This window comes from Chelonoidis abingdonii, chromosome 14 (assembly GCF_003597395.2).
Source record: "Chelonoidis abingdonii isolate Lonesome George chromosome 14, CheloAbing_2.0, whole genome shotgun sequence".
NCBI classification, from domain to species: Eukaryota; Metazoa; Chordata; order Testudines; family Testudinidae; genus Chelonoidis; species Chelonoidis abingdonii.
Genome location: NC_133782.1, coordinates 14,330,044 through 14,349,803, shown reverse-complemented (window position 1 = coordinate 14,349,803; position 19,760 = coordinate 14,330,044). Strand labels below are relative to the sequence as shown.

Here is a 19,760-nt window from a genome sequence, read left to right as displayed (position 1 = left end):
ACAGTGCTATAGCTACCGCCGCTCGTTGGAGATGGTTTAATTATGCCGATGAGAGAGCTCTCTCCTGTTGGCAGAGTGGCTACATGGGAGATCCTACAGCTGCAGAGGTACATCTGTAAGGTCTGTAGTGTAGACATAGCCTAAGTAGGATGACCAGACAGCAAATGTGAAAAATCAGGACGGGGGTGGAAGGTAATAGCCTATATAAGAAAAAGAACCAAAAATTGGGACTGTCCCTATAAAATTGGGACATCTGGTCACCCTAAGCTTAAGTGAGACCAGAACCAGGCCCTATGTGGTTATTAAGGGCTTGTCTACACTGGCACTTTACAGCGCTGCAACTTCCTCACTCAGAGTCCTCAGCGCTGCAAGTTTCAATGCTGTAAAGCACCAGTGTAGACAGGGCACCAGTGCTGGGAGCCATGCTCCCAGCGTCGATAGCTACGCTCCTTGTAGAGGTGGTTTTCTTATAGCGCTGGGAGAGCTCTCTCCCGGTGCTGTGCTGCAACTACACAGCCATGTTAAAGCACTGCTGCTGTTGCTAGTGAAGACATGCCCTAATATGAAAATGTTAAATATACAATAAGGTGTAAATCTTCAACAGAGCCACCACCTGTATAGGCACACACCATGAGCAATTCTACGTTTGCATGAAGTTCAGTTTGGTTGTTTGTTAAAACTTTTTTTCCTATCAGATAAGAATGTTATAGGAGTAATATCTATGCCACAAAGCTTCCATAATTAATCTACTTTATTTAATCTACTGAATAGTTTTTATTTCTTTTTGATTTCACTTCAGTAGCATCCTGGACAACATGCCTTTTTTAAAATATAAGCATCTACAGAACTTTATCTTGATCTCTAGTCACAGACCAGCCTTCCTCTTCTTGACCCACATGTAGGGAAAGCCAGAGAAAAAAATGTAATGTCAGTAGCATTAATAATTCAATCAGAAAAGGATCTTGCAGGAACGGCACTGAACTAGGACCCATTTAAACCAAATTCAGTTCCCAGCTGCAGATTCCTTGAAGGACTCTAGGCAAGTCACTTAGGGTCAGATTTTCAAAAGCCCTCAGTCTGAATTTTGTTGTGCCTCAGTTTCCCATCCATAAAGAGGGATGATGACACTTAATTTTCCCCACCCTTTGCCTGTTTAGATTGTATGGCCCAGATCTACAAAAGTATTGATTTTAATGGAAGTTAAGAGCCATTTGTGGATCTGGGCCTAAGCTCTTTGGCAAGGAGCTCGTCTGTGTCTGTACAGTGCTTAGCACAATTGTTGATTTGTATTCCTGTAGCACCTACGAGATCCAGTCATGGACCAGGACCCCATTGTGCTAGGTGCTGTACAAACACACAGCAAAAAGGATGCTTTCTGTCCCAAAGACTTGTCTAAATAGAAGGCAAAAGACAACCATTATATGCAGGCAGCCAGACAGATGGGGGGAAGAATGGGGCTCTGTTTTTTACAGGTCTCTAGGCAATACTTAGTACAGAAATAAAACACTAAAATCAAATTCCATATTTTGGCTGTTTTTAAAATTCCGCTTCTATTTCTGCATAAAATCCACATCAGACTGTTTGACACTGGAAATTACATTGGTTTACTCAAGTTGTGCTACTGAGTCAGCTCAGGACAGTTCCAGGCTTGAAAATATCAACTATTGGCCTCTCCTTGTTTAACAATGTTGGGCACCTGGCCAGTTTCCAAAGAAAGAATTTGTTTGCAGGTTGAAAAATCTGCAGCGCAGAACTTCACAAGAATCTAATTGTTTTTCTGCATTTCCAGTGCATAGCCTGGCTGAAAGAAAACTAATCCTGTAATGAGCAGAACACATGGCTGTGGAGCGCAAAACAACTTAACTGTTGAATGAGCTCTTTTATGGAGGGCAGTCCATAAATCACTGTCAGTTGAAGGGAGGCATTTCTTATGCGAATGGCAGCTATTTATTTAAACTCATTTCCTAGGAAGTTTACTTATTCCCGAGACAGCAGTTTTGGCTTTAAATTTTTATTTCTTTAGAAATTCTACTTTAAGATCACTGGATATTTTGCAACATTCTGATGTAGTGTGATTTGCTATTCAAAAGCTTAAATATAAAGATATAGCTGATTCAGTACAGTTCTTCATGTGATTTCTTGACAACTGGGGCTCAACACAGTATTTTGGTCTGGGAACCAAGAAACATTAGCAACCTTTCCCTTTGTCTTTGGCTGTGGCTTTAACAAAGCCCTACCTCCCGAATAAGCTCTCAATCTTTACTTTATGTGAACATCTACCATCTAAATAATATTTAAATTTAGTAACATGGCACTGAGATCGAGGAAGCTCAACTGAATGGTCGATTCGTCCCCTACAACCTTTTTTTCCTCCTAGGGCTGCATGTTGTGCTGCTTTATGAGAAGTCTGATGCTGCTTCTTCAGAGCTTGTAATCTTCCTGTTATCAGAGAGGAATCAAATGAAAGGGGTAGTTCCTGTGTAAGGGGGCCCTGCCAACGCTAACCACTATTTCGTCAGTATTAGCCACTCAGTGGCATGAAATCATCTGCAATTGCTCTGGACTTTTTTGAACTGAAAAATTGTTTGTGTGACTGGTTTCAAAATTTCCTTAAATTTGACTTTAAAAAGGTTGAGATGGAAATAAAATGTTTAGATTTTGTTGAAATAAAAATGTTCAAATTTTTTTTACACTTTTGATTTGTGCCACCCTATACCCACCCAAAAAAGACATGAAATGAGTTCCCCCCCCTAAAAATGTCAGTGAACAAAAAAGAAAATCCTTTATTCATACTGCTCTGTGTGGCAGTCACTTCCCTGATTCCATTGTAGAGATAAATTTCTCTTCTAAGGAAGATTTGGCCTTCACACAGACTTTTTAGCATTATAACAAGTCAGCTTAGGAGAGTGACCTTTTGTTTTGTTTTGGTTTTTTTTGTAACTGAAAGAGTTATTCTGCTACAACCTCTATTGTGGCTGCAGCTATACTGGTATCAACATGCCTTGCATCAGTGAAAGTAGCAGGCTTATTGCTGGTTTCGTGCCACATTAAACTTTCTTGTGTGAAGTGGAACAGTGAGAAAATGGGACGTTAACTTAAATCTGATCAAGCTGGATATAACGGGACTGATTCTCCTGTCATTTACACCAGCGTAAATGAGAATTAACTCAATGCAGTCAATGGAATTACATAGGTGTACAACCAATACGTGGATCAGGCCCACGACGCATATAGTGGTTTTCTACAATTACTCTTGATTTATATCACTATACATGACGTCAGATTAAAGGCCCATTGTGGTTGGGAGAAGAACAGACAGTGCTGTAATTATTAAAAGACCATTGTAGCTTTCTGATGCTGGCGCTAGTTTAGGTAATCAGTTGCAAGACTATGGGTTTGAGAGGCCCACTGAAGCATTATCTTCTACCTACAAAGGATCCTAATGAGAGAGACAGATCTCTTCACCTCTTCTTTCATAATTCTAATCAGTAATATAGTTCTGCAGATGCTACAGAATCCATCTGCCTACAATGATGATATCTGGAAAGGACTGAAGTTTCAAATCTGAATTCAGTTCTAATCGATTCTTGCACTGAGGGAGTATGACATATTTATTCCACTGCCAAGCATGGTGTGGATGTGTAATTTATCCTTGCTTCCATATCAATGATCAAAGAACAGGGACAACCTGAGTCCCTGTATAAGGATCTTCAGTTAAGGACTAAAGATGCAAATGATTTTTTTTTTAAAGGAAACACATTTGGTTGTATATTGATTTATGTATGATTTAATAATCTATAATTCAGATGCTACTATGCATTAAAATGTCAGTCCCACAGTTCCCTGTTTGAGTTAGTATAAGGGTTTAATTAACCACAGAAATCTGAAATCATTTGTAAAATTTATTAACCCTGATTATTACAAGAGTTTGGTAAAGCAGGGAGAATCCTGGTAAGTTTTAGGGTTGCTTTTTATTAGGATTAATTACAGATATGAATGGAGATGAGTAACTGACAAAACAACTAAGGTTTTTATTTTTTCTAAATCTGAAAAAAATTAACAAGATTATAGAGACATCCTCTGAATTAGTAGTAGAGTGGAGATACTAGCGCCCCCTTGTGCTGTATGAATAGTTTAAGTATTTGTATTTTTTATTCTACCTCACCAAGCCAAAAGAAGAAACTGTGCTTTAAATCATTTCAAGCCTTTGCATTTTAGCCTTTTAATTTACATTAATAGTATGCAGACCAATCTGAAGCATAATCTTAAAACCACTGATTCTATTATACTGCAGATCTTGCTAATTACAGCATAATGACAAACTACATAAGGGTTGGTTGGTATTTACTTTTAAATATAAATTTTATCAAAATATGATTTTTTTTCATGACTGCTTTAAAGCTCTGTAGCTGAGAATTCTTTGTTTACTGCTTTGCCACAAAAACTGTATTCCTTTCCTCACATGCATTTGCTCTGCTATTCATCTTTTTCACTGCCACTTGCTGACCTCACCTATACTTCCTCTCATCCCCATAGACTTAAAAATCATTCACATGACCTTCCTTTAATTATAATATTACAGATTGTTTGTTTCTCAGTGACCTTTACAGTTACTTACTAACATCTAATGAACAAATTCTGTAAATGATACACCTCAAATGTATACAAACTTTGCCTTTAGCCTTCAGCATGGCCCTCTTTTGATGATGGCCATATAAAGGAAAATAATGAGACATCTTTACTGCACAGGAGCTCAGAGAGAGTGGCTGATTCTTCAGCAGCCAAGCATATTCATTACTTGGATTTTCCAGCAGGTAGAATAGACACTGGATCTGTTTGCACTTCAGCATCTGACATCCGTTTCGGCCCCTGAGAAAGAATATATAGAAACGTAAAAATAATTGAACAATGCCAAAGAACAATTACATCTGCAATTATGTTTTAGTTCTTTGATGTTACTTCTCTTCTCTCCTCAATTCTCCTCCTTTAATCAGTTTTAAATACTACTGAGAGCTGGAGCCACATCTGCACACTCCCCACAATGGGAGTAAAATGGTGCAAGCCACAACTATACCTCAACAATGGCTGTTGCTCATTCTCTCTGGTTATTGTTTTCAGAGAACTGCACTAACCAACCATGCTATATTATTGTGGTTCTAGAATAGTTCTCAGTAAAATATCATTGTCTAAACTGGTTACTGCACCCAGGGCCGCCCAGAGGGGTGGGGGCAAGTTGGGAAATTTGCCCCGGCCCCTGCTGGGGCCCCGTGAGCCCTGGCCCAGCAGCGGTCCGGGTCTTCAGCCGCATTTTGGCGGTCGGGGGCCCTTCAGTGCTGCTGAAGACAGGGAGTGACTGAAGGGCCCCTTGCCACCGAAATGCTGCCAAAGACCCGGACCGCTGCCGGGTGAGTACAAGTGCCACAGTTCCCCTGCTTTGTCCCAGGCCCCCTGAATCCTCTGGGCAGCCCTGACTGCACCCATACTAGAGCCCTTCAAAAGGGCTTAGGAGTTCTGCTCCCAGTTTAAAGGAACATTTACGTATATAGGTATTTGAAAATGCCATAATGATATTGCATTAGTAATGCCCTGTCTACCCTACAAACCCAACTGTTCTGGTAACTGTTCATGACACTCTTCTGTCCCGATTATAACAACCATGGGTGAGTTGCATCAGCTCTAGTCACAACACAGACATGGCTCTGTCTTACATTAGGTGAAATTTTCCAAGCAATTAAACCATACTGTAAAGCCAGTTTTAGGTGATTTGGGGTGCCCTGGCCCATTTTTAGTCATCTTGAAACCAGCACAATAAATAGAAATATGCAAAAATCAGTTTAATAATTCTGAAGGACAGGCTTCTTAAACAGTCTAAATCCAAACCCATGTCTAAACTACACAGCTAATCTATTTTAAAATTTAGTTTAGTAAACCATATTTAAAACCAGTTAAAAGATTTCCTGCAGTAGACCAGTGCTATGTGTTAGCTAGGCTTACACAGCCATACCTACCATTCTGTCAAACTGTGTGTATTTAGTACGTTATTGGAAAATCTAGACATCTATCACTCACAACTTCAGCAGTGGGTCTACTGCCTGGAGAGGACATGCACACAGGGTGGCACCAATAATGCATGGAGAATTGCACTCTGGGACATAGTTTCACAGAGAAGTGGGAGAAACGAAGACTAGCCAAACTAGCATGGTTAGGGAATCCTCCCCCTTGCTCATGAAGCAACAGCAGGTACTTTGACATGTTATTGACTTGCTGGCCATTTTATTTTTCTTGTTCTAAAAAATTGCAGTATAACACCTCTTCACCCTTAAGAATCACCACCATCACCTCAGTTGGCCAAAGAGGGCACTGTTCTGTCCTGTGCAATCTGTGTTGAACCAGATGCAGGCAGGTGCGACTCCAGTGATTGTAACTGAGTTGCCCCCGCTTACACCAAAGTTGAATTTGAACCACTGTGTCTAGAACTAGATGGCTTCTAACTGGTTATGCCCTGCAGGCAGCACAAGCTGTCTTTTTAAATGCATCAACATTGGTAGTTGACCATAATTATAAATCAACACAAAACAAGCTAGTCATTCCAAATTGGGCCAGTAAAAAGAGTCTGAACATCAATTAAAAGATTTCCCAATGTTAGATGATTAGCTTGAAGTCTGTTAGCTGTAACTGTGTCTGTGCAATGCATGAGTACAGTAACTTGAGAAATAAGATACTATTGTTTGCCCTGTTTCCTATAAATACTGCAGGCGAGAAGTGAACTTATTTTGACTGACTGAGCACACTTGCCAAATAGCATCATTTATTAATGTTCACCTTTAGTATATCCTGATCGCACCCATTTTCAAAATGTCTTGCTAAATAAAACTGGAAGCTGGAAAGGACGCTGGCCTGTGATTCTTCTTATCTAGAATTTTCAAGGCTCTTGTGTCTATGAAACAAAGTGTTGATACCTCTGTGGTAATAAGCAAGTTCCAGATCTGCCCTCAGATACGTGGGCATGGTTCCCATCAGTCCAAACTCTGCTCTCAGTTATTCCTGGGCACCCTCTTTGAGGGCTACCCTGTAACACATTTAATTTGGATTGTATCTAAGTGTGGGATCAGGACTGTAGTGATAGAATGGCAGTTCTGATTCAGAGTGCACTCAACAAAAGCATTGCCTCCGCGCACACTGTACTGAAGAGACTGATTCAGATAGTTCCTGAGAATGTTTTCATGTGTGGAATACCTACAGGTTCCATTTATTTTATTTTGAGTTGTCCTATTTCCAAAAATCAGGCTATTAATCCCAAGCTTTAGTAAATGTACATTTTCCTGATTCTCACTCTACCCTAAATTCCTTTGCAGTTTATGTTGTGAATTCCTCTTTTGCTTATGTAACAGACACAGAATTGTGTAGCTTTTTTCAATGAAATTCAGATAGTCAGTGACCCTTGTTCTCTGACAGACCTGTGCTATCGGTGTTGTAATTTTGTCTAATAGCATAATCTGTTCCACTAGTAGCTAGGAACAGATGTCTGATCTCAAGTTCCTAATCTAGTGCATCCCTGCACGTTCCGTTCCCTTTATATTATATCCTTTTCCAGAAGAATCAATACTTTCAGGGCACAGCGTTTTTTAAAACAGCTGGCCAGAATTCAGGGGACAATCCAGTGGACTTTGCCATGAAAATGCACAATAGAGACAAGTAAGGTCTAGAGAACCTCCACTTCTGCTAAAATATCTTCTATCCCCATTTTATCAGTCCTGAGCTCAGCACTTTATCAGAGAAACTGTTACCAGATTTCTGGACTGATGCTTTGAATGGACGATACTATGAGTGGTTTATGTATAGTCTAATACTCTGAGTTTAACCATTACAATTTGTTGTGTGGACTTTACCACTTTTTTTGGTTGGGTCTCTTCAGAACTATCATTGTTATATTGTAAAGTGTTGGTCTTTGGAAGGATTGGGGATTGACTTCCTTAGATATGGGTAAAAAATTGAGTTATAAATGTCTGAAGGAGTGGTATTATGCTGTCAAATATTTCAATCTGGGGAACACTTCTGTTTTGAATGCTGAATATTCTTCCTGATTGGAGAGGTCAAAACATCCTCTCCTCTGTGCAGCAAGATCTGGTAGTGGATTGTCTTTCCCAGTTGAAGAGCTAGCCAGCTGGCCAGATAAACTATAAATCTAAAACCTTTCCACTATATACATATATATATATATATATATATAAGGAGTTATTCTGCTCACGAAAGAGGAAAGATACCAGAGTATTTTAGGGCTCTGTTAATACAACAGAAAATGATGCATTGCATGGCCAAAGTATTATCAGGCAGGAGAAATACAAAGTAGCAAAGAAAAATATCTCAGACTCTCTCTTTTTATTCTCCCTTCACTTTACTTGCTTGTAGCAGTATCCCTCTTTTTCTGCACACAATCTCACCTCTCTTGGTGCAAAAGCCTTCTTTACTCTGTGTCTGAGAAATCCTCCTGCCCCACTGACTCTCATATAAAAACATATTCTCTTGTTTGCCTCCTAATCTCTTTGCAAATATTCTAATGCTATCGCTATTTAAGGCCATGTCTCCACTTACAAGCTTACAGCAGAACAACTGTACCAATACAGCTGTGCTGCAGGAAGAGGGCTCATGTAGCCATGTTATGCCAATCGGAGAGACCTCTCCTGTCAACATAATAACACCAGCTCAAGGTGGTAGCTATGTCAGTGGGAGACCATCTCCCACTGACACAGTGCCATGCACATGAGTGCTTATACCAGCAAAATTTGTGGCTTAGGAAGGTGAGTTTTTTTACACTTGTGAGCGACAAAAGGTTTGCTGATGTAAGTGCTAGTGTAGATATGGCCTAGCTGTATGAAAAGTTTCTGGATGCAGCTTGTATGAATGACACAGTACAAAATAAAGAACTATTGTCTACAAATACAGAAGCCCTTTTTCACTCATTGACTTCAGTGAGAATTTTGACTGAGAAAGGACACAGTATTTAATTTCTGCAGAATTCAAACCATGCAATTCTCCATTATCTCTAGAAACAATAGAGGTAGTAAATATTTGCCTGGTCAACTTGTAACCCATGTGAGGACTCCTTCTACTCAGTTCACATAAAAGGTTAACAAATCTACTACAGCTGCCAGCTAAATCCTTTAGATCAGTGCTTCTCAAAGTTGGGCTGCCACTTGTGGAGGGAAAGCCCCTGGCAGTCTAGGCCAGTTTGTTCACCTGCTGGGTCTGCAGGTTTGGCCGATCGCGGCTCCCACTGGCCACGGTTCACTGCTCCAGGCCAATGGGGGCTGCAGGAAGGGCGGACAGCACATCCCTCATCCCGCGCCACTTCCCAAAGCCCCCATTGGGAGCCGCAGTGGGAGCCGCGATCGGCCAAACCTGCGGACGCAGCAGGTAAACAAACCAGCCCAGACCACCAGGGGCTTTCCCTGAACAAACAGCGGACGGGCTTTGAGAAGCACTGCTTTAGATCAAGCAATAGAAGCGCAAGGTTTTACACCAGAAGGTCTCAGGTTCAAATACTGCATTTGGCCAAAATGGGATTGGTTTCAAATATACATAATATGAGCTGAGTTTTCCAGACATGTGAACACACTGTATGCTTGTCAGTCATGTGGTGCATACACACACATTTATATACTTGTGCATATTGGAGACTTGTACACAGATTTGGGTGGGTGGGAAAGTACACACACACTCGGGAGCACATGTCTAATAACTGGGACCAGTTTGTACAAGATACAAACAGTAGGTATAAACAAGATCCTGCTTCTCCCAGAGAATGCTGAGCAACAAGATCTACCCTTGACTTCAGTGGGAGCTGCAGACTGGGCTTTATTTGTAATGAAAGAGGTGCTGCAGCTCAAGCAATTTTTTACTTTCATAACTGACGTAGTGAGCACAGTGGTGCTGGGGCTATGAACTGCCAAGCCTAGAGATGTTGGGGCTCAACCCTGGCAAGCCCCAGCATGAATTAATCACTGGCTGCAGATGAATGGAAGTCAACGGAAGTTGTTATACTTAGCATCCCTGAACATCTGGGGTGAAATCCTGGCTCCATTGATTTCAATGGCAAAATACCCCCAGATTTTAAGGAGGCCAGGATTTCACTCAAGGCCTCTAAATAATACATATATGTTAAAGAAGGGGAAAAAAATTGTAAGTGGCTTCATTATTATGAAGAGATCATGCAGAAAGAGTTAAGTTTCTTTCGTTCTCCTTCCCTGGCCAATATACAAATTTTTTGTAATGAAACTAGCACAGTGTAGGATAGATCACAATTCTGTGAAATGAATGTAAATCAAACACTCCTTATGATGTGGAAAAACGTCTGCCACAAACTGAGTCATATTGTTCTGAACAACATCTTAACTTTATAATGTAATGTTCGAAAACGGCTAGTTTTCAAATCAGTGTCAATTTAAATTCTGTTCTACTTGCTTTTTCCTCTTCTAGGCAGTGGTGGTTGGCTCTGTTTTATTTTCTTTCCTAGTCACCTTATGAGCAGAGCCGGGGGGGGGAAAAGTTTAAAATTAACCTATCACAACCAGATTCATCACAGCTAAAGTGGCCTCATCGTTTTGTGTTCTTCCCAGCAGTGGGTATTCTTGGCAAAGTCCATTTGGGATGTAAAAAGATGTGGCTAGCCTTGGATGAGGGTCTGAAGTCAGGAGTGATCCCATAGCACATTGTACTCAGTCTCTCTGTTGTGGTAGGGAGAGCGGAACAAGTTGCTTCCTGCCAATTGATTTTATGAAAAGCTACTAGAAAATGCTTGAGTCCTCTGTTCTTGGCATTGGTTGTTTAGAGAGAAGGCTTCTTAACAGAGGCAAGTGGCTATCTGTGAACTAGCTTTTGCATTGCTCACCATGAGAGAGAGAGTGTCGGTGAGGTAATGTCTTTTATTGGGCCAACTTCTGCTGCTGAAAGAGACACATTTTTGAGCTAGAGAGAGCTCTTCTTCAGGTCTGGGAAATGTAATCAGAGGCTCCCAGCCAAATACAAGGTGGGACAGATTGTTAAGCATAAGGAGTTAACACATGTTGCAAGAGACTATTCACAATGAAGTGGGCAATGAACACCTCTGCAGTCATAGGACAAAGGGGGATTAGTAGATTGCAGATTGTTGTAATGAGACATAAAATCAATGTCTCCGTTTATGATTTTTAATATCTAGCAAGATTATGAATTTTAGCTCCCACACTCATCTTTTGAAGGTGTGGTGCAGCTTTACTTTGAGGATGAGGACTGAGAGGTCAGATATGGAGAGTGATGGTTTTGTAAAAAGCATTCACCCGCAGGTGTTAGGGTATTTCTGTCTTATCATTTTTTTCTGTGTCAGTTCATTTGAGAGCTTAGTCGTTGTCTGGTTTTACCCACATTGTTTTTCTTTGGGGGACTTAATAAAAGATATTACCTCACCCACCCTGTCTCTCTCATATCCTGGGACCAACACAACAACAACAACTTTGCTCACCAAGCCCTCACTAGATGAATGAGAGAAAGGAAGCAGAAGGAGCCATACCCATTGTATACGCCGAACAAGCACTAGATGTGCAAGCATCCCCCAAGCTCATGAGAGTTCAGATGTTCAGTCAACAAAATTTTCCCAAAAAATCTAAATTTCAGGGATGTGAAATGCCACACAGTAAAGTGGCAAAGAAAAATCCACACACATGTTCCCAAGATATTTTCCATCTGCTCTAATGTTGATTGGCAGCTATGTTCCCATTTTCCCCTGCCTCTGGCTGAAAATGTGCTGCTGTAAGGCCCTGATCCTGAAAGCTGCTCCATGTAAGTGGACTCCAGTGCCGCCCCATTGAAGTTAATAGCATGTACCAGTGCAGGGGTCTGCTCACAAGAGGCAGCTTGCAGGGTCATTTAAATCAGCTGAATCCCGATTTTAAAAGCAACAATTAATTTAACGTACTAAGCCCTTAAAAAAGCCTCCAAATGACTGTCTCTTCTCTATTTTCTTGAAGGTTGAGTCCTTTGCAGTGTCTCCTCCATTCTGGATTGAGGCGGTGGTTATGGTTTGCTGTTCTCTGGAGTCTTGCTGATCTTGGGTTTCCTGTTTGCTCAGCTCTGTTGTAGACGTTTTGTCTTTTGAACTCTCCTTGCTCTTCTGGCCCACAGGTTCACTTTCCGTTGGGGCGCCTGGCCTCTCTGTGGAGCCTAATGTCTAAAGCAGTTTCAAACAATGGTTATTTTTAGTGGAAAATATAAACATTGTGGCAGGAGGTTCATAAATATAGTAAAAAATCAAAGGCCACCTCCAATGTACAGAGCTCGGGCCTGATTCAGCAGCCTTTACTTAGGACAGTAGCCCCAGTGAGACTGAGATCACTTATGCGAGTAAAGACTGAGGATCAGGCCCTTTCTGCATAGCCTTTATTTTTATATATTTCTATGGTGAAGCTTCTTTAGCAGGCAGCAGCATGTGATTTAAAAAAAGAAAAGACTGTATATTTATAGATCTAGAGAATTACATGCATGCTGTCACAGCTGCAAAGATATAACGGTCTCTGCATCCCAAGCTGCAAAGTCACTATAGAAGCTCGAAAGTGCAAGGGAAGGAGCAATAAAGACAGGTAGCAGGGTGCCTGAAGCAGAGGTAAAAATATTCCATCTATAAAATTACAATATTCCACCAGGTGATTAACAAGCCATGATTTGGCCATGGAAGTCCAGTGCCGTAGAAAATGCTGCATGGAATTGCAAAAGGAGACACTGTGAATTCCTTAAAACACAAACAACATTACAGAGCAGACAAATAGAGTGAAGGCAAGAACTCAAACTGAGAAAACAACTGGAGAGGGTCAAAGTTCACGAATCAAGATTCAGATCTGAAGAACAAATAAAATAACTGATGATTCTGTCAGTTTATGTGGTGGCAGATTACTGGTTACATTTGTGCTAAAACAGTTGCTTGCAAATGGGAATTTCTTTTTGCATCATATAAGACTTGTCAAAACTATATTGACATCTATTCAGTTAAAAAGAATCATGGTAGTGGAGCATACAAATTAGACGTATTTAGACCATCTGCAAATTTGGCCCTTGCAGCCTAGAGATGCTCTCATGGTTTAACAAGTTGCAGTGTTGCCAACTCTTTTGATTTTATTGTGAGTCTCGTAGTAGTGGTTGATTTTCTTAAAGCTCCATATCCTGGAATCATGTGATTACAAGAGAATATCAGCTTTCATTAAAAACAAAGTAAGTCTTTAGTTATCATGGTTACAGAGAAAGTTCAAAAAGTATAAACTCTAAAGGCTCAAAAACCAGGAGACAAAGAAAAAGAACCCAAAATCTATTATTAAAAAAAAACCATCATGATTTTTAAGCTGATCACATAATTTTGGGGGCCTGATTTGTGATTTTTGAATTCCTGGGGTTGGCAATACTACAACTGGTCTATGTCACATAAATCCCTCTTTCCTTTGCATCATAGAATCATAGGGTTCGAAAGGACCACAAGGGTCATCTAGTCTAACTCCCTGCCAAGACTGCAGGATTTGTTGTGCCTAAACTATCCAAGACAGATGACTATTGAGCTTTCTTTTGAAAACCTCCAGTGAAGGAGCTTCGACAATCCCCTTAGGCAGTCGGTTTCGTTATCCTACTGTTCTTACAGTTAGGAAGTTTTTTCTGAGATTTAATCTAAGGCTATGTCTACACTAGCATTTTTGTCAATAAAACTTTTGTCGGTCAGTGATGTGGAGAAAAAGACACCCCGCCCCCTGACCAAAATAAGTCTCACCGACAGAAGTGCCTGTCTGGAGAGTGCTGTTGGTGGGAGACGCTCTCCCACTGACATAGCTACCATTGCTCATTGGGAGTGGTTTAATTAAGCCGACAGGAGAGCTCTCTCCCTCCAGCAGAGAGTGGCTACATGGGACACCTTACTGCAGCACAGATGCAGTGGTACAGCTATGCCACTGTAAGGTCTGTAGTGTAGACAGAACCTAAATCTGCTATGGTGTAGTTTGAACCCATTGCCTCTTGTCCTGTCCTCTGTGGCAAGAGAGAACTTTTCTCCATTTTTAAGGCAGCCTTCCAAGTATTTGTCCTCCCTTAATCTCCAAACTAAACATACCCAGTTCAGCCTTTGCTAATATGGCTTGCATTCCATCCCTTTGACCATCTTTGTTACTCGCCTCTGGATCCATTCCAGTTTCTCTACATTCTTACTATATATATACAGCTCACACCAAAATCTTGCAGGTCAGAGAACCTTTGATTCTATATCCATGTCAATTCCCCTGCTGTTTAAGACTGAACAACTTAATTCTTTGACTAAGGCTACATCTACACTACAGCCTATGTTGGCATAATTTATGCCACAGGGGTGTGAAACCTCCCCCCGAGCAACATAAGTTATAAAGACATCACCGCTCATCTGCGCAGCGCTGTGTCACAACACAGCTTCTGCTGCTAGCGGAGATGGTTTTATGATGCTGACGGGAGAGGTCTCTCCTGTCAACATAGAGCATCGAGTCTTCACCAGACACGCTGCAGCAGCACACCTGTATTGGTACAGCTGTGCTGCTGCAGTGGTGTCCTTACAGACATGGCCTCAGTTATATTGTCTTTATTTTCAACTGTGAACCCTTGTTCCTTTTCTTTTGGGTAGGTAGTATGTCTATGTATTGCTTGCTCATATATTGATTTCTCAACCTTTATATAAAATCAAACCTATATCATTTCTCTGGAATTCCCTCATTCTGCTTTGGCACATAAGCCAATCCATCAAATTTAGAGCTATAATTGGGTTGATCATGCAGTTTGAGCAACAGCACTATACACCATGCTGAGGCCAGCAGTGTCTCATAGGGCAAAAGAATATTCTTAAGGCAAACTCAGAGTTCTTCAGGAACTGCCAGATTTATCTACACAGACACTACACTGTATCTTGTAAATAATTGCATATCGGGTAAAAAAGCTGGTTTTTATGTGTTCCGTGGGCACCCAAAACTTACAAATGGGGTTTCTGAGGGTGCAAGGAATGCAAGGAAAAGTGTTGCATAAAAACAAATTTAATTCTGTCTATCCTTATTCTGACTAATTTCAATGTCAAACGAGAAGCACTCATTTGCTTGCCTCCTGCTTTGTTTGACAAGATACTTGTCTCTCTTATTTGCCATAGATTGCTTTTTGAAATGTCACTATTTAGTGGATTGGCAGACCTGGATGAACTAGAAATAATCAAAGTACAAAGGTTCTTGTGCTACAACATGGGATGTGTCTGAGGCCATGTCCACCCTACAGGTGTACGGTGGTATAATTGCTTCCGTCATTGTAGGAATTCTGCCTCCCCGAGTGATGGTAGATAGGTTAAAAGAAGCATTTTTCCATCGACCCAGCGGCATCAACATAGGTCAGCATTGCTAGAGCAGTCAATGGTGTGGATTTTTTCACGCACATGAGCACCATGGCTATGTTAACCTAAGTTTTAAGTGCAGAGTAGGCCTAAGTTCCAAGATGTGAGGACAGAGTCTAGCCCTGATTAACACCCTATGAAATCAATGGGATCATACAGGTTGTAAAGTTAGGGCAGATTCTGGCCTATCATGTTTATTCAATTGTGTGAGTTCCTGATAGTTATTGTAGTTTTTCAGGCCAAATCCAAACTGCCTTCAATGAGAGTGTTCTGATAAATGTATCAAGCGGATTTTGGCCTTTGCTGTTACTCAGAAAAAGCACTTTAAACAATATCAGTAATATTTTTTTTCAGACCAAGCAGAAAAAAATCAGATAATCTCTTTGAGGTGTTTCATATTAATCTTGAAAGGCAGGAAATTGACACATTTAATATTGATGGGAGTGACATCAGGAAATACAAACTGAAACCTATGAATAATGAACCATGTTAATGTTTCTCATTTTAAAGGCTGATCTTCATCTGACAAACTGCATTACTTTTTTTGGAGTTAATTTACTCCCACGGAAAAAAGTAATAAAAAAGATTAGCAGGATAGTATTTTTCCTGTCATGTTTTACTAAGGCTTGATTCAAAGATTTTTAAGTCAGTAAAAAGATTCCTGATGACTTCATCGAGCTCTGGATCTGTCCCCTAATGAAGTTATTTCCCATACAACATGTCAGTAATGAAGAGAGAAATGGAATCAGAGCATTCCAAGAAAAACTACAAAAGATAAATTAAGGCAGGTGTTTGATACAACAGCATAACCAGTTAAAAACAGGGAAAAATATTAAAATAAAGTGAACAATGGACTGATTCTTCTCAATGTAAGTGAGAGGAGAATCAGGCCCAATGCATACATGCTTTTTCTAGAAATATGGTAGGTAATTGGTAGCAACTGACAATTTAAAAAAAGAAAAAGAAAAAAGTACAGAATATGAGTCCAGGACGGTAGTCATCTGAGAAGCCTCATTGTAAGTAAAGAATTGTTAGCTTATAAGAGTAAAGGTTTCAGAATCAAACCTTATATCTTCTGTGATCTCTATAAGAGTTTAAGCTAATCTTAGCTGATTATTCTATCAGTGGATGTTACACAACAGAAAAACACTTTCCTGATGATAAAAATGAGAATGAAGAAAGAAGGTCTGATAGGTCAAGTTTCATCACAGCTTTAATTTTGCTACTGAGTTACAGAAAACCATAACAGTCCATACATGGCCAGATCCTTAGCTAGTGTCAGTTGATTTAGCTCTAGTGACTTAAATGGAGGTCTACTGATTTACCCCAGCTGAGGATCTGGCTTATAGTAAAGATGACAGCTTTTGAGTTTCTACTAGAAAAGTCAGTGATTTTATAAAGAAATCTTGGCACAATAAGGAATATAAAGGGACACGATCGGAAGTTTTGGCTCACGCTTTAGGTTTTGTTTAAAGAAAAACAAAACAAAGAAATGTTTTCCTGATTTTTGTTAAATTTTAGTGAAAGTTTTTACTTTAAATTTAATTCTTCTTCCATAATGTTTGTTGGAAAATAATAATCTCTCCAATATGCATGTGAAGCACTAGAAAATAACCAACTCAAAAGAGATCTGTTTAATTTCACTGTTCAAGGTGATTGAAGTGCAGAAGTAAACAAATAGCATAATGGCTGTAAAGGAAAATAGGTTATAAAAATTGGTTCATTTCACTAATTATTTGATTATGAAAATGAAAAACATGTCGAATTTTTTTTAACCTTCATTCATCCCTGTTAAGCAACAATGAATGGAAGAGATTCCATAGACATGATACCATCTTTTTACAATCAGTGATTTTTTGTACTAAAAAGCCAATCAGATACATAAGTGGGAAATAAGCTACAGTGAAACCCATCACCAAGAGATGAATAAATCCAAACACTTACTTGGTGACTGGAGTCTGGGCCGTTTACCTCTTCTGAACTGGTAACCCCTCCATCATTTTTGACTGACTAAAATAACAAAGGAATATAGGTCTTCCAAGCTTTAAGCATCGATTCAATATTAACTCAAAAGTCTAAAGCAGTGGTTCCCAAACTTGTTCCGCCGCTTGTGCAGGGAAGGCCCCTGGCAGACTGGACCTGTTTATATACCTGCCGTGTCTGCATGTCTGGCTGATCGTGGCTCCCACTGGCCGCGGTTCGCTGCTCTGGGCCAATGGGAGCTGCTGGAAGCAGCACGGGCTGAGGGACGTACCAGCTGCTGCTTCCAGCAGCTCCCATTGGTCTGGAGCAGCGAACCGTGGCCAGTGGGAGCTACGATCAGCCGAACCTGCGGACGCGGCAGGTACACAAACCGGCCCAGCCCACCAGGGGCTTTCCCTGCACAAGCAGCAGAACAAGTTTGGGAACCACTGGTCTAAAGGCTTAATTTAAGCACATCATTCCTAACAGCGTAAATGCAAAACAAAACCATCACATCTCAAAGTATCTGCAAACACTATTGAAATAGATCCCCTTCCATGGCTGTATCTCCAAGATAAATTTTTGCATATGTATTTCAATGCAGCTCTGTAGTCTTTTGGAAGGCAATTTTCCTGTTGAGGGCTGTACAATATCAACAGCGTCTCACTGGATTCATGATTGTGTAATATGATGAGTGGGATGGATGGTGCTATCATCCCTGCCATCAAAGTTAACTAGGGACGTGATTCTGGCTTACAGCTCTAAAACAACTCACCTTTATAGGATTATCCTCTTGAGAGGTTGTACTTGTACTTTATTTCTACATATGTGCTTAAAGCTGCGGCTGACAATTTAAAACCTGTTGAGATTTGCACGTTTTCACCATTGCTCTACATTTCCCACCCCAAATTACGTATTCTGTTTTATGCCTTAGCTCTCAAAGAAGCGTGTGCATATAGGCAACAATCCTTCTTGGCCTCAGCTCTTCTTGGCCAGAATAATCAAAGTAGACCCCAAGGCTGTAGCAGAGACGATGTGTTCAAAGTAAACCTTGACTCTGAATTACATTTTAAAAGAATGATCCAATGTACCCATATTTTTATAAGATATATAATTAGTTTTATGGATGGATATTATAAAAGGATTCATTAAAATTTGGGTTAGGTTTTAGATTGAAATTAATGTTTAAAAAATTACTAGAACAATGTAAAAATACGTCTAAGGGTCTGACTGGGTTCTGTTTCCAATAATATAACATGGTATTCTGTTACACATTGCTTAGCCATGGAGTATAAAGTGAACCCCAGTATTTCAAAGTTCCCAAGCTTGAATTTCATTTTTCATTGCATAAGTGCAATGAAAACAATGAAAGGATGTGACTTTTTTGCTCTAAAGATAGACTAAGTGGATTTGTGGTTTTCTGCAGCTTGTAGATTTATCACTTGCAATACAACATTATCAGCTCAATCCTGAGTGCAATCTCATAGCAAAGATCTCTTTTTGGTGTATGATTCTTTTCCTTTCTCTCTAGCTGTTGAAAATCAATACTAAATAGGAGTTTGTTCAAAAGCTAAAGATTTTAAAGGGGTTTATTATGGGTAACCAAATTTGGGGAAAGCATTATTCTCTTAGGAACAGGTCTTGGCTTGGTTGATCAATTATCTAGTTATATTAATGATGGTTACTATCTGTGGGAGAGGTTGAAGAAACGGGAGAGAGGAAGCAATGTGTGATCTTTGTTACATCAAAGTTAGTACCCAAGTCTATGGTGTATGACGATTGTATAGCGATAAGATCGAGTTTGCATTTCTATTTCAGTGACTCTTATTCATATATGTTTAAGATGAATTTTAACAATAAGTAAGTTTACCAAAATAGGAGTCACTCTACTGCCTTTTATACATAGGAAAGAAGAATAACTTTAACAAACCTTCAGTAATCTCTCATAACTCAAACGACTAATTATCAGTGGAGCACAGTTAACCATGGGCTAAATTAGTGGTGGGCAACCTGCAGCCACATACAGCATGTCAGGGTAATCCGCTGGTGGGCTGCAAGACAGTTTGTTTACACTGACTATCTGCAGGCACGGCTGCCCGCAGCTCCCAGTGGCTATGGTTCACTGATCCTGGCCAATGAGAGCTGTGGGAAGCGGCATGGGCTGTAGACCACAGGTTGCCCACCACTGTGCAAAATCCTACAATCCTTATCCAAGGAAAATTCCCATTTGTTTCAATGGAAGTTTTACTGAAGACTTCACCCTAAAGAACTGCTCTTTTCTTGTGTCCCACTTTAACCAATTTAGGGTTGCTATTGATAGGCTTCTGAAAGTGTTTCCATGACAAGGAAGGTGGGTCAACATGACAAGATAGTGGACAGGGTGGGGACAGGGAACAGC

General features: G+C 40.2%; 1 protein-coding gene across 1 annotated transcript in view; it reads right to left on the bottom strand.

Moving 5' to 3' along the window:
* Positions 1-3,884: 3,884 nt before the first annotated feature.
* BCAS1 (brain enriched myelin associated protein 1) overlaps positions 3,885-19,760 on the bottom strand; it is a 92,573-nt gene continuing 76,697 nt past the window's right edge. The window contains exons 11-13 of the mRNA XM_032774711.2: positions 17,345-17,410; positions 11,951-12,202; positions 3,885-4,869 (exon numbers count right to left, since the gene is read on the bottom strand). Of these exons, the coding sequence (XP_032630602.1) occupies positions 4,795-4,869; positions 11,951-12,202; positions 17,345-17,410 (393 nt within the window). The 3' untranslated portion in view covers positions 3,885-4,794. The remainder of the gene's footprint in view (positions 4,870-11,950; positions 12,203-17,344; positions 17,411-19,760) is intronic.